The sequence below is a fragment of the Schistocerca serialis genome, chromosome 5, assembly GCF_023864345.2.
Source record: "Schistocerca serialis cubense isolate TAMUIC-IGC-003099 chromosome 5, iqSchSeri2.2, whole genome shotgun sequence".
Taxonomy (NCBI): domain Eukaryota; kingdom Metazoa; phylum Arthropoda; class Insecta; order Orthoptera; family Acrididae; genus Schistocerca; species Schistocerca serialis.
Window position 1 is genome coordinate 418766512 of NC_064642.1, and position 23476 is coordinate 418789987.

Here is a 23476-nt window from a genome sequence, read left to right on the forward strand (position 1 = left end):
CAAAGACATTAAAGCTTTTTCTTACTACGAGGCACAAGAGAGAAATCTCAACAACTCTCACTTCCAGAACCATTATTTCCTTCATGCAAAATCTGAAAGGGATGTAACAAATTAGTATATTCTTGGATTAAATGAATACCTGCTAAGACCTCACATCAGGGAGACAAAGCATAATGGAACAACTAAAGCTTCACGACAACAGTTCATACATAGGATTTGAAAATCTGGTAAGCTAAAACGACCTTTCTCCAAGTCACTGGAATTTCGTTACTAGGAATTACAATTATGAACAACTTAAATTGGAAGGAACACACAGAAAATGTTGTGGGGAAGGCTAACCAACGACTGCGTTTTATTGACAGGATACTTGAAAATGTAATAGATCTATTAAGGAGACTGCCTACACTATCTTGTCCATCCTCTTTTACAATACTGCTGTGCAGTGTGGGATCCTTACCAGATAGGACTGACAGAGTACATCAAAAAAGTTCAAAGAAGGGCAGCACGTTTTGTATCAAAAGAAAGGCGTTTTTGTGTTGCAACAGAATCTTCTCACGAAATTCCAATCACCAACTTTCTCCTCCGAATGCGAAAATATTTTGTTGACACCGACCTACATAGGGAGAAATGACCACCACAATAAAATAAGGGAAATCAGAGCTTATACAGAAAGATATAGGTGTTCATTCTTTCCGTGCACTATAGGAGATCGGAATAATAGAGAATTGTGAAGGTGGTTCGATGAACTCTCTGCCAGGCACTTAAATGTGATTTGCAGAGTATCCAATGTAGATGTGGATGTAGAAGTTCCCACCTAGTTAGCATTGTTAAACCACAAAGTACCGTGATTCCTTTATTCAGCCATCTCTTTTGTCAGATAGAGAAATTGTCATTCTAGTTCTTGTTTACTGATCCATGATAAGCAGAAACTCTCTGACAGGCACACAATGGAATTCCTAATCAAAACTGTGTTTCTACAAGCACTTCAATGTTAAACATTTTTGTACATAAAACATGATAAAAAATTAAACTGCACAGCACTCTATACTATGCAATATAAAATGTCCACAATTACCTCCTAAATAATGATGGGTAAAACTTTTCTTTTTCATGAATCTACTGCATTATAAAAACTTAAATTTTTGCAGTGCATGTACCATAATTTGATACAACACAAAGTACACTACAGCAAAGGAAAAGGTGGAGGGTGCAATTATTGTAAACTACAAGCATTGCAGCTGGCCTTAAAACCTAACCAAACTAACAACACAAACTTCTTCTGTCATTCTGTCACACTCCTGACTATCAATTATTTTAGATGCATCATACAGGTTGTCTGGCTTCAAGAGAGAAGTTCTTTTCTTTAATTCGTTTTATCTGTCAACAAGTTACAGCTTATTTTAAAATGCCAATAATATACAATTTTATAAATAAAAGAGCATAAAATAAAACTGACCATTATCACAACAATTCTCAATGCAGGTTTAATTGCATGAAGTGAATTTCTGAACTTCTACAATCAAACTGTAGGTAGTTCACTGGATGTGACCCCCAATAAGAGCTCACGACAGTCAAGCAGAGAGGCAGTGGTGAAAACGCGTGTCATGCCCAAGGCACCAATGGGACAGCATTAAATTAACATCTAGTTATTGCCAAGTGTTTTATAGTGATACAGTCTACTCCTTGGCATGACCTGGAAACAGCCATGCTGCATCCATGTCACAGGAACACACCGAGTAGCACGTCAACACCCATCACAGAATCTGCGGTCGTAGTTCCAGGTGTTGGCCGCAGTCAGTTCCGGGGCCTCATGCAGGGCAGAGCACTGGTGAGCATGTCCAGAGGATTGGTGAGCTTGTCCCCACAGCCTAGCACAACTTTGAATGTCTGCTGAAGTCTCAGCATTCTCATTTAGCATAACTGAACTCCTCAAGTTTGCCTCCAGAGATCTGCATACCACTGATGACAGTTGCCATAAGGGCAAGTAGATGGACGTCCCCAACAGCAACATGGAGGACAGCTCAAGGGACAGTCCCATCATACAGCCAATAAGGTGTTACATGCACTGCTAAGGAGTGGCAGCACAAGGTGCTCTGCTCCCAAGTAAAACAGCTTGCAGTCTGGCAGATTAGTTCCTCATCCATGCAATATCTGGTTGGCCCTTATCTTCTGTTAGTCACCATTGTGACTGCCAGGAATGTCAACCCACATAGTAGAAGTTCCTCCCCCACAACTGGACAGCTGCAGACTCATAAAAGTAAGACCCCAAACTGGCAGCATCTGACAAAACTTCATTATATCAATTGGTCATACTGCAAATAATGGTGCTGACCTTCTGTCAGTATTAGTGATGCATCCTTTGCAATGATGTCATAGTGCTGAATCAGGTGTTCCTTACACAATCTCTCTCACCACCCTATGGTGAGAAGCAATCTTGCTTCTCAGAACTTTCACAGTAGTTCAAAGAAGGATTTCAATATTATTACATGCAGTAAAATTCATAAACATTAATCTAATTTTGAAATTAATTTAATTTTACATACCAATACAATCCTTGTTTATGGACAGTGCTATTTTAAAATGTATTTAGTTAGCTTGTATTCTTCAACCCTAGTGTATTTCTTCCAATGCCGTAACAAAAGCCCACATCTTAAAATTATGAAAATGCTAGTGTGTTATAAGATGAAAAGATTTAACCCAATAAGGGCATGTTCAAACAGTGAGGAACACAAACACTATCAATGCAGCTAACATCATTGTTGATAAACAGCTAATCTTAAAACAACATACATATCCATATTTTTCTCAAATCTTTATTAGCTAAATGGTTATATGTTCCAATTTTTTAAAGAAATTCATGTTCATTCAATGTTATAACCCAGAAAGTGTTATAAGCCATCAGCAATTGCTGTAACTAACAAGGTGCTTGTGATCCCACTTTTTTTAATCTCTACAAATATAAATTGAAGCCCTTGCCCATTTCCATTTGTGTGTTTGGTCTAACCTCAGGAACTATTGTAAGGATTTTGATGTGGTTTTTACTAATAAGTAGACTGACTTACGAGAAAAGTTTTTGTATATAATTTATAAATATTTCATGCAAACTGGCTGTATTATGAGGAATTAATGTCAACTGCTGCTTACAAACAGTGCCACTGCCACCTCTTGGCAACTCACAGAACTCATAGCACATGCTGTTGCTTCATGATCAACAGCATGTGATTGATCTTCATAGCTCCCTGCAGTGATGACTGTTCTCTGGTCACTCCAAAACACTATTGTCACAGTTGTGTGACCTACTGTCATTTTCCATACTGCAGTTAGTACATTTTCTGCAGCTTTCAGATCTTCAAGCCCATGTAGTCTAGCAGAAGCATGAAGTGGTCTCTAATTGAAAGGCTTACACTAGGCCATTGGGCCAAACAAAACTATTATCACCACAACCTACATATATTTCCTTCTTCTACATATTTCATCAAGTACTCCACTGCATTTTTCTGTCTATATGTGATTTCTGATATAGCTTTCACTAGCAGATACACTGATCATAGGTGGACCAGGTGGTAAACTAGTTCACAGCTTCCATCATTGCCACAAGACATTATTCCAAATGCCAATTAAATATGGAACAAACGACATTCCTGCCTCTTTAAAACTTTCCTGGCACGCACTGCTTAAATTGTTCAGTTACATGAAAGCGACATTATTCAGTTTTCTAACATCGTCCTCTGGACATTTATCGTAACTCTATACAGTAGCCCATAAATAAAATCACTGCTATGCCAGCAAATTCGTCCAGCCATAGGTAGATAATTCTACCTGTGCAAACTCGGGACAAGTTGCTAGTTTGTAAATAATTAGAAGACACCTAACAGTGTCCTAACCAAGCGGCAGCACGAGAACACAAAAATAAAGATATTTAATTGTATCTCTCTATATGTGTGTTCTCCTGCTGTCTTTGGGTGAGCAGATTGTTTTCATTTATCAAATTACATTATATTTTCAAAAATTGGTTACTTTCAAAAATTTATTATTTCTGTTAAAAGATGTCTACATTTTTAAAGCAATCACTTGGCACCTGAATCTTTTACTCAGCCCATTAATACAGGGTGATTCAAAAAGAATACCACAACTTTAAAAATGTGTATTTAATGAAAGAAACATAATATAACCTTCTGTTATACATCATTACAAAGAGTATTTAAAAAGGTTTTTTTTCACTCAAAAACAAGTTCAGAGATGTTCAATATGGCCCCCTCCAGACACACGAGCAATATCAACCCGATACTCCAACTCGTTCCACACTCTCTGTAGCATATCAGGCATAACAGTTTGGATAGCTGCTGTTATTTCTCGTTTCAAATCATCAATGGTGGCTGGGAGAGGTGGCCGAAACACCATATCCTTAACATACCCCCATAAGAAAAAATCGCAGGGGGTAAGATCAGGGCTTCTTGGAGGCCAGTGATGAAGTGCTCTGTCACGGGCTGCCTCGGGTAGTTTGGTTTTCAGCCTAGTCAACAGAGCCTCAAGTGAACAAATGTACAACTAAATGAAACTTTATAGCTCCCTTAATTCGCCGACTGATAGTGCTTAGCTCTGCCTTTTGTCGTTGCAGAGTTGTAAATTCCTAAAGTTGTGGTATTCTTTTGAATCACTCTGTACTTTTAGTGATGCTCTGCTTTTTTATACTTTCTTTTTAACATGATCTTAACAGTAGGAGTAGTAGCAGTAGCAGCAGCCACAGAAAACAGTAAGAATTGCAATCTTGTACCAAGACAACTACCAATAAACTGCAATATGCAAAACCATTAGTTTAGAAGCAAAATATCTAGGCACAATGTGACCATAGAGAAGAAGAGAATTTTCACCAGAAGAGAAGAAGTCTATGATTGGTGACAGAAAAAAAAGGAAAAAGTAGTGACACAGAAGGGAAAAGAGAACTGGTAAGAGGAGGAGGAGGATATTAGTGTTTAACATCCCGTTGACAATGAGGTCATTAGAGATGGAGCGCAAGCTCGGGTGAGGGAAGGAAATCGGCTGTGCCCTTTCAAAGGAACCATCCCGGCATTTGCCTGAAGCGATTTAGGGAAATCACGGAAAACCTAAATCAGGATGGCCGGAGACGGGATTGAACCGTCGTCCTCCCGAATGCGAGTCCAGTGTAACTGGTAAGAGGAACAGCTATTATAGCTAAATATTTTGAAGACTGCTTATGCTCTCCCATGTAGGAAGCTTTTCAAACGATGATTAAAAACTCAGTTAAGAAGAGAGACCACATCAAACATAAGTAACTTGTCCAGACTCATCTATCTCAATAAAGCAAATATATCAACAAAAACAATCAATTTTTGAAAATGTAATGTCACTGCATAGATAAAGAAATCTAATCACCAAGTGATTGCAAGAGAACACACATATATACAGATTAAAGAAATTTGCAAGCTTTTGGAGCCAGGGGCTCCTTTTTCCGCAAAAGGGTTGAAGGGGAAGGAAGAGGAGCAAAGAAAAAAAAAAAAGACTGGCAATGTTTAAGAAATCAGGAGCATTAATTTCCTTAATCTTTATATGTGTGAATTCTCCTGCTGCTGGTTGGTGAACAGATTTTTTACCCAGCCAGTTACATTATTTTTTCAATAGAGCAAATGATGTACTTAACTCATAACAATGAAAACAAATGCTACAGTTGCATCACATGCAGATATTTGCAGTTAGTCTGACTTGTCCAAGTGTTTACTATGTGCAGGTGGTAGAGTTACAGTAAAATAGTGAATATTTGGTAGGACTTTCAATAGTCTCCTTGTTATTTACTTATTTATCATATGGCGACAAGTGTGTTATTCACCCACTTCAGACATTATCACATAATATGAGTTATATATCGACCCGAGATTCAGATTTTGTGGTAATTTAGGAGGATAACTATTTACAGGTTTGCCATGTTTGCACTGATGGCTGAACATGTGAGGTGTCAGTAGATTTCACATATTCAACATATTTCACAGTATAATCTGTGAGTTTCATGAAAGAGCACATTTCCAATGTAACACAAGTTCATTTTGAAACATAAGATACTTAATTCTATAACAACAAAAACTGAAGGATGGATTAAAAACAATATTATGTAGAGGACACAATAACAAAAATAATCAGTTTTCATTTTTTTTTAATATAATGTAACAGGGCAGATTTTAAAAATCTACTTATCAAGGGAAAGCAGGAGAACACACACAAACAATTGTTACTCCTTGACCTTTATATGCGTGTGTCCTCCTGCCACCATTTGTGGAAAGGATAGACTGTTACTTATCTCAGAGAGAAGACGTTAATTGCAAGACAGGCACAATGAAAAAGAATACTAGAAATATTTTTTGCTTTCGGACAAAGTTCTTGTTCTCTCAATCCACACAGCATCTGACACATACATGGCAATTGTCTCCAGGTGCTAGGGCCTGATGCAACTGCATCTGACATGTGAAACTATCTAGCTAGGGGTGGGTAATGAGGAGAAAGGAGGCAGCATGGGAATGGAAGGGGAAGGGATAACAGGGTAAGAGTTGGGCAAGATGTTAGTGCTGCTTTGGAAGCATGCAGGGATATGGTGGAGGCAGGATACGGCTGCTTCATCCCTGTTCCAAACACCTTACCTCATTGCTCATATTCCTGCAATAGACCCAGATGCATGAATCATACCACACATCCTCCCACTACCACCTGCTACAGTCCTGTCATGGCATCTCCCACCCTATCACAAGCAGCACCACCTGTGAAAACTGCAACCACTGGGCCACATTCTACGTGAGCATGAAGGCTAAAAAGTTATTTGTCCAAATAAATGGCCACTGCCAAATTCTTGCCAAGAGACAGCTGGACCTCCCAAATGCTGAACATGCAGACTAACACAATGTGGTTCACTTTAACAACTGCTTCACAGCCTGTGTCAACTTGATTCTTCCCACCAACATGGCTTTTCTGATTCGCACAGTGGGAACTCTCACTACAACATGTTCTTCATTACTGTAAATCCCCTGGTCTTTGCCTGCTTATCCCCTTCTCTGAACCCAGTCCAGAACACACATGCCTTCTATCCCATCAATGCATCTAAAAATATTTTCTCTAACTCTTCTCCCCCCCCCCCCCCCTCCCACCACCAGCACAGCCTCCCCATGTTGCTCCTAATATCCCACTGCCACCGTGTCCCTACATGCTCCCACACACAGTACTAGCAGCTCCCCCACACCTACCATGCTACCCCCTCCTCCTCCCCTCCCCCTTACCACCACTACCTACCACAGCTAGATTGCTGCTCATGTGAGATGCAGTCGAAGTTGTGACTTAGTGTAACAGAGACAGTGGCCATGTGTGTCAGACTTGTTGTGTGAATGTGTGGAAGTTCTAATTCTGTGTTGCTGACTCTCATTGTGTGTTTATCTGTCTTCTTTTGTTTGTGTTGTGTGTTTGGTTTGAAACACTCATGCTCATAAATTAAGGATAATTGCAGAATGTGGTGCCACACAATGTGGCACTGCGGAGAGGGAGAGAGAGAGAGAGAGACAGAGAGAGACAGAGAGAGAGAGAGAGAGAGAGAGAGAGAGAGAAGAGTTGGAAATATTAAACTAGCCACTCTACCTTTGCTGAACACCTGATAAAACATGGGTATGAACCATCCAACACAGAATGTGATATGACAGTTATCAGAGTGAATAATCACAACAAAAAGCTCCTGACATTGCAAGAAAACTTTCACAGACAAAGAGCCATTGCAATGGAAAAGAAGGTACTCAATGACCAAATCCATGTAAGAAATAACTCTCTGATCATGCTAGCCACCAAAACAATAACAAACAGAGATCCAAAATGTAATGAGAATAAATAATTAATTAATCTTCCCCCCCTTCTCTCCCTCACCCTCTCTCTCTCTCTCTCACACACACACACACACACACACACACACACACACACAACAAATGAAAAATATCAAACCACACACACACACACACACACACACACACACACACACACACACAATGACAGTTGGCAACACTACACACTGAAAATGCACATATGTTGATCACAAAATGGAAATTCCAAGTGGTGTGTATGATTTGTTGAATCAAATGCAGGTGAAAGAATGCCAGAAATCAGCCATCTGGAGTATGGAACCTAACGAATACTTCTCCTGGACCACACGCATGAGCTAACAGTGCAGGAAATCTTAAGTAACGCCGAACGATAATTTCACATCACAAAATTTGTGCTAGAAAAGTTTATTATAACCTAAAAAACAAACACGACAAAATGTAACATAGCAATGTATTGTAACTACCACATAATACGTTTATTACATGTATAAAAGGAAACCGATATTACAGACCACTGAAGATGCTTCACAAATAAAAGAAGTGAAATGTGTATGGCAATAAACAAACTGCCTTCAATTAGTTGCATGGACGGAACATACCTTCACAAAAAATTATTACACATTTGCATCTTTCACACAACTTGCCACATAATAAGTTATATGCTTTTACCATCACATTTCATAGGAGAATTATTGAACAGTAGCACGCAAATCATTTGATGGTTAACAACTAATCTGAGTGCTAGAAAAAAAGGCATGCCAACAATTGTCACAAGCTGCAAAAGTAGGTTAATTTGTAAATGACAAATAAAATTCTAACCAAATTCGATGAAATCAGATACTGTTTTCTCTCTTCTAAGAGAAGAATTGCAACACTCATCATACAGCACCAGAAGTACATCCAGCAAAGTTTCTATACTGAAGCATTGGCCCTGTCCCTGCACAGGACCACCAAGGAACAGTGCTTCAAGTTGACGTAAACGGGCCTCTCCTGTCACAACTGTAACACAAAAACATATTTTAAATGTTATTCAAAAGAGCTGGTTGCACTGTAAAATTACAAAGTAAATACAAAGCTAAGAGGCTGAACTCTCATCCTTTCATTTCAGAATATGGAATAAATTTAAGTCTATGTTCAGTCATTCATCTAATATTTACAAGATTAAATATTGTGACCAACAACTTCTTTGGATTTTACTTATACCAATGTGTGTTTTGGACTTCCAAATTGTTTTTAATTAACTTAGTGCAATCAAATATTTCTTACCGTATTGAGTCAATCAAAGATTGGTGAAAGCCTGCAACATGTCTTGGTATAAAGTTCAAAGAATGTATCCGATTGCTGCGTTTCTTCAACTAAGTAAGGGCCACAGTGCTCAAAACCATTATCATGGATAACATGATATTAACATTAATTTTAATGGTTAGGCACTAAATAAAAGAGTGCATTTACCAAAAATTAAGACAAATGATAAATATATGGAGGCCCATATAATTCAAGAGACATTATCATGACATATATGTCCCAATAATGTTAAGGCGTAACTAGCATTCAAATAAAACAAAAAACTTATCTTCTCCATTATGTAGCTAAGACATTATCTCCTTTATAACGATTAGCAATGCAAGCAGTCTCTCTTAAATTCAGGATTGCTGCATTGATTATCACTGCAGGGGATTTCAGTGGTTGAAGTATGTCTCCAACATGCCACACATCTCAATAAATTAAACAGAGAAGTTAATACCATTTTATAGACCTCCATTGTCCAAATATTAGTTCACTCTGAAGACTGCATAAAAGAAATTTCAAAACTTTCTTTTTTATTTGAGAATTTTCTTTGTGCTTGAGATTAAAAATTAATAGAAAAAAATATAACAAGGCACTCTACAAAAGAAAACACAAAAAATGAAATATGATACAATGTTCATCCTTGAAGAAACCTCATTAAGATTCTCCTCTCTAATGCTTTCCCATGTAAAAGTGCTCCTTTCTCACATAAGAACCACACTGGCTCTATGAGTGGCACTTTTCCTTGAAGTTCACACAAACTTTTCCGCAGATGACAAATGAGTTATCTGCCAGCACAGGAGAAAGTGTGGGCTGCTATTAATGACTGAAAATAGGAAATCTCCTTCCTGCTTGCATTTATAATCTCCAGCAGTTTACCAAATTCCTCACAAGATAAAGCTGCCTGAGGTTTTGCTACCACCCACACAGTTATGAGAAAGTGTGTGGTCAGAGAATTGCTAGAACAGAATTTGTCAGTCATATGAAATAACACCTACAATTCTGCAAACCATTATAAGAAAATAGAATGAACTTGAACAAATTGCTGGTGGGCTGGCAATAATTCACCAGAAGCTGAAAACTGTAAGATAGCAAGTACAAGCCAGGCCTGCATCATAGCGATGTGCTGTAATTATTTACTGAAAAATTAGTGGTGAGACCGAATAAATGAATGAAAATGTGTTGCTTCCAGGCAAAATGGTGTCTTAGTAGACTCAACAGTAGAGAACGAAAAGAGTGGCATATTTACTGCAGATTAATTTGGATCATTTTTCAAACTTATGCACGAAAAGTCCCTCGATGGTGGGTAGCTCAGGAAAGACATTATGGTAGTACAAGCTTGTGCCACTGCTAATGGAACAGAGAAACTGTTGTCACTTATCAGTGATAAAGCTGAAAATCCCCTTTGCTTCAAAAATGTGCATAAATTATCATGTGCTTACATAAATCACTGACAAGCTTGAATGAAAAAGAGTAAAATCTGTCATTTAGCAAAAAGTGTTCTCTCACAAATTGAACAATGAAAAATTCAAGATTGTGCTTCTCATTGAGAACTGTGCTGCCCCCACAAAAAAACGTTTTATGCCAAACATTAAATTTGCTTTTTGTTCTAGCAATATGACCAGAAAATTTCAGCCCTTGGAACAAAAAACTATAAACATGACAAAACAATGTTATCCCAACTGCCTCATTCAACTATATCTAAAACATATTAATGAGCCAGAATCTGCAAAGCTGCTAAATCTTCTTGATCCAGTAAATTTGTTTCAACTACATGCAAAGCCATGGAGGATCAAGTAACCTAAAGCTTGTTTCAAGAAGGCAGGTGTTTTTTAAACAAGTTTATCACTCTCTTGAAAAAACTGTCTAATGGATATCATTTTCAGCTTATGACTGTTAAAGTTTTGATTCTGCTTGTCATACTTTAAGCAATTCACACAGGCTCCAGACCCATGTTACAAGAATTTTATGTTGTCTTGAAATTTGGGGAAACATGATTGTAGCTGGGAAAAAAAAACAAATTTTTTGCCACAAGCAGGTGGTGGGGTAAATCTCAATTATTTAAGGATACATACAATGAAAACTGACAGGTGGTCATGAAAACCTTGGAGATACTTATGTCACTTGCCTGCTGCCCACTCTCGGGTAGGTTGTGATTTCCATCTTCCCTCTTTGTGTGCTGTTCCCCACATTCTCTCCCGAACCCCCCCCCCCCCCCCTCGCCCCCCCTGGGGGTATTATGGTTTTTTACATTGATGGCTCTAAATCCACTGGTCACATGGGATAAGACTTCATGTCTTCTGTTGGCACGGAACATCCTCTCTTGCCTGCCACATGTAGGGTGTTTTCTGCAGACCCCATTGCCTTTTACTGTGCCCTGTGCTTTATTAAATGGTCCTCCTTCACCCAAGTTTTGTTATGAAGGGACTTGTTGAGTGGCCTTCAGGCTATTGCCTATTGTTTTTTCCATCCTCTCTTGGTCTGTGCCATTCACGACCTTCTTGCCAACGTTGAGCTCACTGCATTTTCTGTTGATTTCTTTGGGTTCAAGGCCCCATGGGTATCCCTGGTAATGAACATGACAGTTGTCTGGCTGTTGGGCAGCCATCTATCCCCGTTCGCTGTGACCACTCCGGGGGAGGGGGAGGGGGGGGGGGGGGGATTTGTGGCTTCACATCAAGTTCCTTTCGCTCATTCCTGAGGACTCTTGGGGGGAGGGGGAGGGGGGAGCATCTACCTGTCTAATAAACTTTGTGCAATTAAGGGGCTCCCTTCTGCCTCTACTGACAGGAATCTACCACCCTCTGCTACCTGCGATATCAAGCTGACCCACACTTTTTTTTTACCCTGTAAAGAGATGCCTCTCCCCCCTCCGCCCCCCCCCCCTCCCACCCTTTGTAGCTGCAGGGCTCCCTCATTGTGATATGTATTTTGCAGGACTGCCCCACTTCTTGGTTCTTCGCACCAAATATTCCTTCCCACTCTCCTTGTCATGGGTATTAGTAGCCAACTCTCACATTGTTAAGTCTTGTCTTTGGTTTTCTTTGGGAAATAGTTTGTCCTCCGAGATTTAAGAATTGGAGTCCCTCAGTTAGCATTTATGTTGTTTAGGGAGGCCTTTGGCCTTGCCTCCATGCCAGTGCGGGGTCTGGGGCAGGCTGGCGGCAGTGCCAGCACCCCGTCACGCGTAGCGCCTCTGTGGTGCCTTGCTCGCACACCCCTCACCTCCCTTCCCCTCCTGTTCCTTACTCTTCCTGCCACCTGCATGTTCCTTCTGCCACTTACTTTACCCATTTTCCTTTCCCACTGACTGGATTGCGTTTTTGGTGTTCTTTCTCGCCGCCACTGCCACCGCCACCACTAATCAACCAACAACCAATTCGTACTCCACCTCTGTTTCATGTTCAACACTGGTGTTCCTGCATTATGTTTTACTATCTCGTCTATACACAGTATCTGAGCTATTGTAACATTATTATCATCCAAAACGATGAAAACTGCAACAAGGTGGCAGTGCTGGAAAAAAAAGTTCTGCTGAACTGTGGTTTCCAACCAAAGCAGATGAGTGATCAGAGACTGTCCCTCCCAAAAGCCGCACTGGTAAGTAGACAAAAGGTTCCGAAATTCAAGGAACCAACAAAGCCAACGAGCCACTATCCAATTCAAATAACGTGTGGGGGACATTGGTCGGACCGACTGCCTGGTAGCTACAAAGGGGCAGCAGATCCCTACCAGGCTTAAGGACAGAAAACACAATAATGTCCCTCCATTCAGAGTGGAAAATACCTTGGAGCCAAATACAGTTACATAACAGGAGGAGGTATTGTAATTATCGAAGATTGAGATGATGAAGCAATTGTTTCTGGATGGAACTGGGGACAGAGACGGAATTGTGGGAAGAGGAGACACCCAGAAGAAGTTCCCAAGCAGTAAAGGTTCAATGTAGGATTCCACCTGACAAGGGGTAAAACATAAATGGAATGCTTCAAGCCCACTGACTCTGGAGAAGGAAGGCAGCCAGATAGGAGGCCGATGCCAATGCTGTCTCAAACGGATCCACATGAAGGCCACCTGGGAGGGCAAGGCAAGGACGGAAGATGCCTGTAGGCAACCTTCGAGGTGTGGAGCGTGGCCCACATCTGTCGTGATGGGACAGAAGAATGTAGCGAGGAGACAATGTGTTTCCAACACACCTACTTGCTCTGTCTGATAAAGTAACAGGCTCTGGAGTGAATGCGTTTAAAGGTAATAAAACCGGCAGAGGACAGGTGCTCCTTAAGGTATTGCAAGGTTCGTCAAGGATGGCAATAGTAATGGCCATGCCCCACCATGGCACTGGGTGGCAGTGAAAGGGACCCACTGAGTGGAGGATGGCAATGCCAGCAATATAAATAATTGCATTGCACATGTCAAAGATGTGCTTCATCAATACACCCTGACAAAAAGGAGGTAAATGTGTCCTGGGAGATATACAGAGGCCAATCAATGTGATAACAAGAGAATCAATGGGAAATGGTTGCTATGGTAGAGGTCAACATGTGGCAACCAGTGCATTGAAGTGAGAAGGGGAGGGAAAGTGAGCAAAAGATTAATGGCAGAGAAAGTGCCGTAATGGGCACTAAAATGGGTAGGGGAACCATCACTAAGAAGGCACAGAATGTGGTCCGCAAGAAAATGGTCTATGAGGAGACTTCTACTGCATTGAAAAAGCCTTGCCCCACCAGGGGTGATGGGCATTAAATTCCCCAAGGAAGAGGAAGGGAGAGACGGAGTTGCTGAAGGAGGGCAGTTAGAGCAGCGAGCACAGGTGGCCTGTCAGGAGGGAGACAAAGATACAGGGGTACAAATTCTTCTTCCAGATTGCCTGCCCCTATCTCCGATACAACCATTAAAGCAGCTCAACCAGCAGCAACAGAGACACAAGAGTACATGTGTATTGAAGCAGACCAACTTGGGTTTCCGCAAGCCCAGCAAGATTCACGGGACCTAATCAGGCTGCTATTCCTGACAACAGGTTGTGATATCAATCTAACATGACTAGCAAGTTACATGTTTGTGGAAGTAGTTTCACTGCAGCTCAGTTATTATAATGATGGGAGCAGTAAAATGGACATACCAAACTTAAAGGAGATCAAGAAGAAAGTAAGAATTGGGAAATATATATCAGTTGCAATAGAGCACGAGTATAGCTGCGGAAAGCAAAATTGTGTGTGCTCATATGGCAGTTTCAAATAAATCAGTAGGTGCCTACCAATGCAAGCTGGGTAAAAACTTACTAAACACACACTCCAGAGCCTCGAGCGTGTTAAAACATGCTTGTAAATTTAACCAGTAGTTTTCTCACTCCATAAATATTTTGAAAGAGGACATACATACTGGTTGACAAGTGTGTGGAAATTTTTGCTAAGGACTTGAGGCCATTTAGTAATACATATGCTTCCTAAATTTAGAGCAAATGTTGACTGAAACAGGAAAAAAAGATGGCTCAGTGGATATCGCGAACCAAATTCTGCTGGTATGCAACGTAGTGCAAAGAAAGCTCAGTATAAGCTGCTTCTTTCAGAGCTGTAATTTTTAGATTAACATAACATGGAAAATGAACTTTGTATTTGCTAAAGTATACTTGAGGAATTTAGAATGAACTATTTTGGCCATTTAGAATGAATTCAGCAAACTAGCAATACACACCCTGGCATAAGTAATTAAAACTGATATAACTGGGGTCATAAAAAAGTAAGGTTACAGAAACTAAACCTCAAAAACATTACTTTAGTCGGTATTGCAGTAATATGCATCTTCAGATTCTTAGGTGCCAAAGGCCTTGACTTTGAGAGATGGTCCTGTTTACTATAGAAAACATACTAATGATGGTTTGAGTTGAGAAAGAGGGTAGAAGCAGAGAAAACCATTGATATCGAAATAAATAAATGAGTGAAAAGGGAAAAAAATGACAAATAAAATAAAACATTTACTGGCCTACAATGACCCAAAATGAATATACAGGGTGTGTACAAAGTCCAGGAGCACTTTCAATTATTTATTGCACAGGAACTAAACACTGCACAGATGTCATACATATTGCATTTTGAAGAGAAACACTGAAAGTTGTTTTTACTTTCAGTGTTTCTCTTGAAATATATATATATATATATAACGAAAGCGCTGGCAGGTCGAAAGACACACAAAGAAGGAAGGAGAGGGAAAGACGAAAGGATGTGTGTGTGTGTGTGTGTGTGTGTGTGTGTGTGTGTGTGTGTGTGTGTGTGTGTGTGTGTGCGCGTGTGCGCGTGTGCGCGCGTGCGAGTGTATACCCGTCCTTTTTTCCCCCTAAGGTAAGTCTTTCCGCTCCCGGGATTGGAATGACTCCTTACCCTCTCCCTTAAAACCCACATCCTTTCGTCTTTCCCTCTCCTTCCTTCTTTCCTGATGAGGCAACAGTTTGTTGCGAAAGCTTGAATTTTGTGTGTATGTTTGTGTTTGTTTGTGTGTCTGTCGACCTGCTAGCACTTTCATTTGGTAAGTCACATCATCTTTGTTTTTAGATATATTTTTCCTACGTGGAATGTTTCCCTCTATATATATATATATATATGAACCATGAGTGACCTGGCAGACATCAATACGGTAATCGAATTCTTGTCATACCCGTCCTAGCATGGCATTATCGACTGTGGCAGTCGCTTCCTGTATTCTCTCCCAGAGTTCTGCTACATCACGTGTTAGAGGCAGTCCATACACCAGATCTTTAATGTGTCGCCACAGACAAAAGTCACATGGATTGAGATCTGGTGATCAGAGAGGCCATTTCATGAAACAGCGGTCCCCTTCTGTAGCACGGCCAATCCATCGATGCGGTAGTTCCGTGTGCAGGTACCCAAGAACTTCATGATGAAAATGGGGTGGAGCCCCATCCTGCTGAAAGATGAACGGAGAGTCCGCTTGCATTTGAGGCATTGGCCATGGCTGCAACATGTCCAAGTAGGAATATCCAGTGACACTGCTCTCCGCGAAGAAGAATGGCTCGTACAGTGTTCGATGTGACAAGGCACAAAAACATTTACCTTTTGGGGAATCACACTCAAATTCAATGCATTCATGCAGATACTTTGCACCCCAAATTTGACAATATGCCTGTTCACTTTCGCATCAGTGTGAAAAGTGGCTTCGTCACTAAAAATTAATTGACCAACAATGCCATCCCCATCCTCATTCAACTGTTGCAACTGTGAACAAAACTCAAAATGCTAGTCTTTGTTGTCATCATTGAGATCCAATTTGAATGGTTTCATAGACAGCTTCTGTTGCAGGACTTTCCACACAGTCACTGGAGCCATTTTGAGTTCATGGGATGTAAGACACACCGATTTCTTTAGACTCCTTATGAATGTCTTTCGTATGCGCTCCACATTCACTTCACTCACTCACACTAGGACGTCCGCTTCTCTTTGCGGGCAGAAGCAACCCATCGTAACGAATTTGTTGTGCCAGTGGTAAGTGGCATTCCTTGCTGGTGGCTTATTACCGTACTTGGTTCTAAACATCTATTGAACAGCTGTAGCACACTTGTTTTTGTTGAACTCCAACACACAGGAAGCTCGCCCCGCACCCGAACTCGCCATGTTTGCAACTAGCACTGACTATCGGTATATTACCAAACTACACTGTGGCGATATACATGAAAAAAAATTTTCAGGGTTTCTCTTCAAAATGACATATGTATGATATCCGTACAATGTTTGGTTCTTGTGCAATAAATAATAGAAAGTGTTCCAGGACTTAATGTACACCCTATATATTTCATTGCACATTGTCTAGTGATACTCTGGTAAAAAAAAAAAAAAAAAAAAAAAAAAAAAAAGACTTCTCACAAACTTCTGAACCTTGCTCATAACACTACAATGAAAGCGTACAGAATAAACTGTCACACAGTGTAGCACAGCAAGACAGAAAGACTGGCAGGCAAGGAAGCTTCCTTCAGCTTTCTCAGATTGGGAAAAAGCTTGACTTGGCGGGAGTAAAGCAGCCTGTCCATTCTGTGAATAACGTGTTCCAGCTTGCCTGTCTCGCTAACAGGCAAGCACGAGAACGTTAAATGTAGTATGTGAGTACCTCTGGATAGAAATTGCAAACTGTGACCGCAGAGTCCAGGTGAACCCAGACATCAACTGCTTTCAATCTCGTGTGAAGGGGATCCATGTACCAACAATATCAATAAGGACCAATGAGCAAACATCACCAGGAGCCCTTAAGGGCTTCACCAAATAAGATGAAGTAAATATTCCAGAATTCAAACCAAGAACAACTGCCAACATAAGCAATTTAGAAGTAAATATCCTTTGTGAAGCAAAATAGCTTAAATCATTTAATGAAGTCACATCCTCCGGTCCTGACAGTATACCAGTCAGTTTCCACTCAGAGTATGTTGATACAATAGCTCAATATTTAGCAAACATGTACACTCTTTGAAAGATCCATATGCGAAGACTGGGAAGTTGCACAAGTCACACCAATACTCAAGAAAGGAAATGGGAGTAATCCGCTGAATTACAGACCATACCACCAACATCGGATTTTGGAACATATACTGTGTTCAAACAGTATGAGTTATCTCAAAGAAAAAGATTTACTGACAAACAGCCAACATGGATTCCTCGTATCAGCCAGCACTGTCCACCAGGAGCTCCATAAACCATTCATGGACAAGCTGCTATACCAAAACCATTAGTGATGACAACCAGTGCAAAGCAGCATAAAACATGGTGTCAGGAGCATAAATCCTGGACGGTCATATGGTCAGATGAGTCAATGTTTTCATTATTTCGTTATTTTACTTCTGGAGAATGCCAAAAGAAGCCTACAATGCTGATTGCTTGATTCTGACGGCTAAGCATGGAGGTGGTAGTGTGATGGTGTGGGCAGCCATATCACAGTATTCTGCTGGTCCCATCACTACTGTCTAAGGCCGTATTACAGCTAACAATTATGTGAACATTTTAGGTGATCATGTGCACCCCATGATTCAAATGTTGTTCCCCAACAACAACGCCATACAACAACAACACCATATTTCAGGATGACAATGCAGCCATTCACACAGCCAGGACAGTACAATCATGGTATGAGGAGCATACAACTGAACTGCAGTGTGTTCCCTTGCCAGCACAGTCCCTGGACTTCAACATTATGTAACCCTTGTGGGCAGTATTGAAGCACAGAATCCGGAGCAGATTTCCGCATCCTCATCACTACAACAGTTAGAAGAGGTTCAGATCGAAGAGTGGTATACCATTCCACTGGAGACAGTACAATCATTATACACCAGTATTCAAAGCGGAATCGCAGCTGTCTTATGGGGAAATGAGGGTCCAAACTCTTATAAACAAACAATTCTCCAGTAAGTAAAGGTGTTCACATTTTTTGCCTATCCCCTGTAAATGATTTATGAGACAATCTGAGTAGCGCTCTTAGATTGTATGCAAATGATGCTGTCATTTACTCTCTTATAAAGTCATCAGATGATTAAAACAAATTGCAAAATGATTCAGACAACATATCTGTATGGAGTGTAAGTTGTAACTGACTCCAAATAACGAAAAGTGTGAAGTCATCCATTACTGGCAGATGCTCAAAGATGGGCCTTTTCTCCTGCTGGATAAGGTGAGCAGCATCTGGAGGGGAGGGCGCAGGAACTGCATGGGAGAGGGAAAGGAGAGGGAGCGGGACTGGGAAGAGGAGGGAGGAGGGGAAAAAGGACATAACAGAGGCAAAGTTAGATGTCACAGACGCAGGGTGAAGACTATCATATTATTTCTGATGAGCATCAATGTAGGATAAATGACCACGGGACATACTTCTGTAGCTCCTTCTCCTTCTTATACACAGGCCTTCTTACAAACCAGGCAATCCAATGAAAATAAAGAGTGATGATTGCACCAATCAACACATGAGGGTGGTGGAACAAGGAGCGACCCTCATGATGTGAGCGTGCACATTCACCGATTCACCGTATAGAAAGTCCACTGTACAGCATTAAGACATGTACACAAAAACATCTCACAGATGGCAGGAAGTATGGTTCCACATCACACCAATAAACCATAATCTTGACTTTCACCAGGAGGGTGCCTCCTCAAATGCCAGAATGAAGGTGCCAGTGTTGATGCATTTGTCCTTATCGCCTTTCTGAATATGCCAAGCAAAATGAATGCCACACCATTCCAGATTGGTCTGGAGTTCCTCATTGAAGGATGAGATCCCTATGAAAAATTACACCCTGAAAAAAATGAGCCATATTCAACAACTGGTGACAAGTAATGGACACCAGGATGTCGCCAAGATGATCACAGGCATGAAGGACCACAGGTTGTGGAACAGGAGGAGTTTCTATCAACAGCATACCTGACCACATGTTACTCAGAGTATCCACTTTGCCAAACTTGTTTGCAATAGTTTCCACGGTTTCCATGAAAAATAATGGTTTGGTGGTGGTGCAAGCGTCCCCATCAGTAACAGTACAGAACAGGTTGCGGGGAAAAGGATTCAGCACAAGCCAGCGAGCCTGGCCCTCCTTCCAGGGGGTAGGTGGGAAGGGAAGGTCCTAGGGTCATGCAAAGCACCATTAAAGCATACATTCCCAACTAATGAGACAGCCATAGAAGAATGGCCAGTTTTTTGGAGCAGAATATGTTTCACATCACCCACTTCGTTCAAGGACTCTCCCCGTGAGCATCACCCAGCTGCAGCAAGGCAGTCTGGCATGGCGGCCGTTGCAGGGAACTCCGATGTTCCAGTATGAGAAGCAACCACTCCTAGGCATACACTGGGAGGTAGCAGCTCAAGTATCAGATGATGATTCCTATATTGTCAGGGGGCTCACGTGAAAGGGTACAGGCCGGCCGCGGTGGCCGAGCAGTTCTAGGCACTTCAGTCTGGAACCGTGCGACTGTTACGGTCCCAGGTTCAAATCCTGCCTCAGGCAAGGATGTGTGTGATGTCCTTAGGTTAGTTAGGTTTAAGTAGTTCTAAATTCTAGGGGACTTGTGACCTCAGATGTTAAGTCCCATACTGCTCAGAGCCATTTGAACCATTTTTTGAAAGGGTACATAATGACCATACCACATGGAATGGCTACCGTGATGGCTGCAGAGAGCTGAACGACACTGGCTTTGAGGGTTGGTTGGTTGGTTGGTTTGGGGAAGGAGACCAGACAGCGTGGTCATCGGTCTCATCGGATTAGGGAAGGATGGGGAAGGAAGTCGGCCGTGCCCTTTCAGAGGAACCATCCCGGCATTTGCCTGGATTGATTTAGGGAAATCACGGAAAATCTAAATCAGGATGGCCGGACGCGGGATTGAACCGTCGTCCTTCCGAATGCGAGTCCAGTGTCTAACCACTGCGCCACCTCGCTTGGTGGCTTTGAGGGAAAGATGGAAGAGGCGGTAATGGTACATGCCAAAGATCTCATCAAAGACACTAAGTAAGGTGTTCTCCCCCAGTTGGCTCACACTACAGAGACAAAATTTGAAATGGGAAGCCAACCCCAAAAGGGAACCAAAAACACCAAGGGAGGAAAAGAAAGAAAGAAAGAAAGATAGATAGATAGAAAAAGGAATAAAACTGTAAGCGATAGCAGAAACTATGAGAATAGCCAGGCCAACATAAGCAATGACTCCATGAGAGGGGAAGGAGAGGGCAGTGGGGAAGGAGTGAGAACATGGAGGGAGGTGTAGAGAGAAGGGAATGCAGCCCAGGAAGGAAGAAAGGGCCAGAATAGCTCAGGGCTTGATGCACAAACTCACAAAAGAGCCATGGGGCCACTGGCAGGAGAATGAGAATCAAAGCTCGTACTTCAAAACTTAAGTCCTGGATGTGATTAACCTAATTCACGGATATGTGTTTAGAAGAAACATTGAATCACTTGACATTTTAAAATGTAGGCTTTAACCATATAGAAAACATTATGTTTAAAGTTTAGAGCAGGCTAAAACAACATTTGTTTCAAACAATGTGTAATTTGTGTGTGTGTGTCCCAAAGGAAGAGTTTGTACTGCATTCCATGAATTAATTAAACTTCAGTTATTATATTGTATTTATTTGTTTTTATAATATTTGGCATCCCTTTATGTTGATTGATATTTGTTCTATCTTACAGAAGCAAACACTATGGCACCACTGCACACTCTTGAAAAGAATGACTTAACAACATTTTAGTGTACAAGCAACAGTAAACCAAAGCCATTAAGTAAGAACTTAATGTCATTGTCGCTGTTCCATATGTTAATATCCACAATTATAATACTTCACTAAAAAGTGTTATTTTTTTCCTTCACCATCAATCGGTATTCTTTCACCATCATTTCCTAAATTTTCCACATACATATTTAAGGAAGTAACTTTCTTTACATCTTTTCTTTGCATCTGAATTGTAACCAGTATTTTCAATTATAATTAATAAGAAAACTCACAGGCTGGATTTATAAATAGATTTCAAACAGCCAACTAACAAATCTAGATTAGCGTCTGTGCTCTGCAAGCCACCTAACAGGAGAGTGTGCTGATAAGTTCTCGGTTTTTCCTAGCTAAAATCTTATAGATAACATTATACATGACAGTACTTGCATAGTGCTTGCATAGTGCTAACATAATTTATGATGATATGTGTGGTACAATGTGTGCTAACTGGCTTTTCTATTCAATTTTCAAGAATTGTGTTGCTCCCTTTAAAACAATGCATTTCAGCACTGAAGATGAAGAGTAACCTAGAAGGCCAACACAAGTCACAGTTCCAGAAACCCTGGATGCTGTTCATTCCTTGATACTGCATGATTGGAGGATAACTGATATGTATAAACCTCAAGAAATGCCACAAGGAAAGCCAGTTTCTGAACACTGAGGAAGCCAAAAGGCTGCAGATGAGTGGTTTGCAGCTCAATCAAAATCTCTCTCTCTCTCTCTCTCTCTCTCTCTCTCTCTCTCTCTCTCTCTCCCCCCCCCCCTTCCCCCTTCTTCATTTTGATGTGTTAAAGAATCTGGAACAAATGCCCCACAAATGTGTTTACCTCAAGGAGGAATATATTGAGTAAATAAATTCTTTCAAATGCATAGCAGCATTTTTTCTTTGTAAAGTCGAGGATTTATCAGCAACTCATAGTGAGTGCCACAGGGCACTTTATGTATCATTGTCATTTTCCTTCTTTTCTGTTCCAGTTGTTCGTGGCGAGCAGGAAGAATGATTTTGGTAAGCCTCTGTGTGAGCCACTATCCCTCTAATCCTACTTTCATGGTTTTTTTGAGGAATGTGTGCAGGAGGAAGCAATATATCGGTTGACTCTTCTAAGAATGTAAACTAGGAAACTTAACAGTAAAAGACATCACAATGCACAATACCTCTCTTGTAGCATCTGCCACTAGATAGCATTTCTGCGATTCATCTACACTTATTGAACAAACCTGTGACAAAACGCTCTTCTCCTGTTTGGATCATTTCTGGTTTCTTTATGAATTCCAACTGATTTGTGCCTCAGACTGAGCAGCAAAATGAGTATCAGCTGAACCAGCATTTTGTAAGATATTCCCTTCAGAGGTGGGTTACACTTGCTAAGGATTTTTCCAAAGAATATTCAGTCTGGTATCTGCCTATTCTAAAACATGTTTTTTGTGATCATTCCACTTGAAACTCCTTTGCACTGGTATTCCCAGATATTTAATGGCTGTGAATGCTTAAGGCAATTGTTCAGCAATCGTTTAAGATAATGATTTTTTCAAATTATATATATGTGATGTATTAAATCTGCTAATAATGAAGGTGAACTGCTAATTCCTGTAGCAACTGTTGATGCTCTGCAGGTCGTCCTGCACTTTGCTACAATTTTCAGATCGTTACAGATGAGAGAAATTTAACTGTGATAGAGAACTCTAATTCGGTAGTAGGAAAAGGAGGAGAGGAAAAATAGTAGGATAACATGGCCTGGACGAAAGGAATGAAAGAAAAAATTCATCTTGTCAAATTTTATACAGATCATTCTTTGCTCAAGAATTGTGAAAGAAGATTGTATATGTGGAAGAAACCTGAACAAATCAAAAGATTTTGGACATTTATGGACTTCAAAACCAGTTCTTAAACTGCAGTGTCTCCAGGGAAAAAATGGACTCTGTCCACAGTTTACGAACTGCAGATTAAAACTGAAGAAATTGCAAAAAGGTGGCAAATTAAGGAAATGGGAGCTGGATAAGGTAAAAGAATTGGAGAAAGTCCAGAGTGTAGAGAATAGTAACAAAGGAAAACAGCAGTAGGTTGCGGGATGGGGAAAAGCCTTTAGGCAAAATCA

The 23476-nt window shown here is 40.8% G+C and overlaps 1 protein-coding gene across 1 annotated transcript in view; it reads right to left on the reverse strand.

Annotated features, from left to right (window-relative positions):
* Positions 1-23476, reverse strand: part of LOC126481445 (serine/threonine-protein kinase Genghis Khan) — a 382862-nt gene that overhangs the window by 310948 nt on the left and 48438 nt on the right. The window contains exon 3 of the mRNA XM_050105210.1: positions 8682-8861. Coding sequence (XP_049961167.1) covers positions 8682-8861 — 180 coding nt within the window. The remainder of the gene's footprint in view (positions 1-8681; positions 8862-23476) is intronic.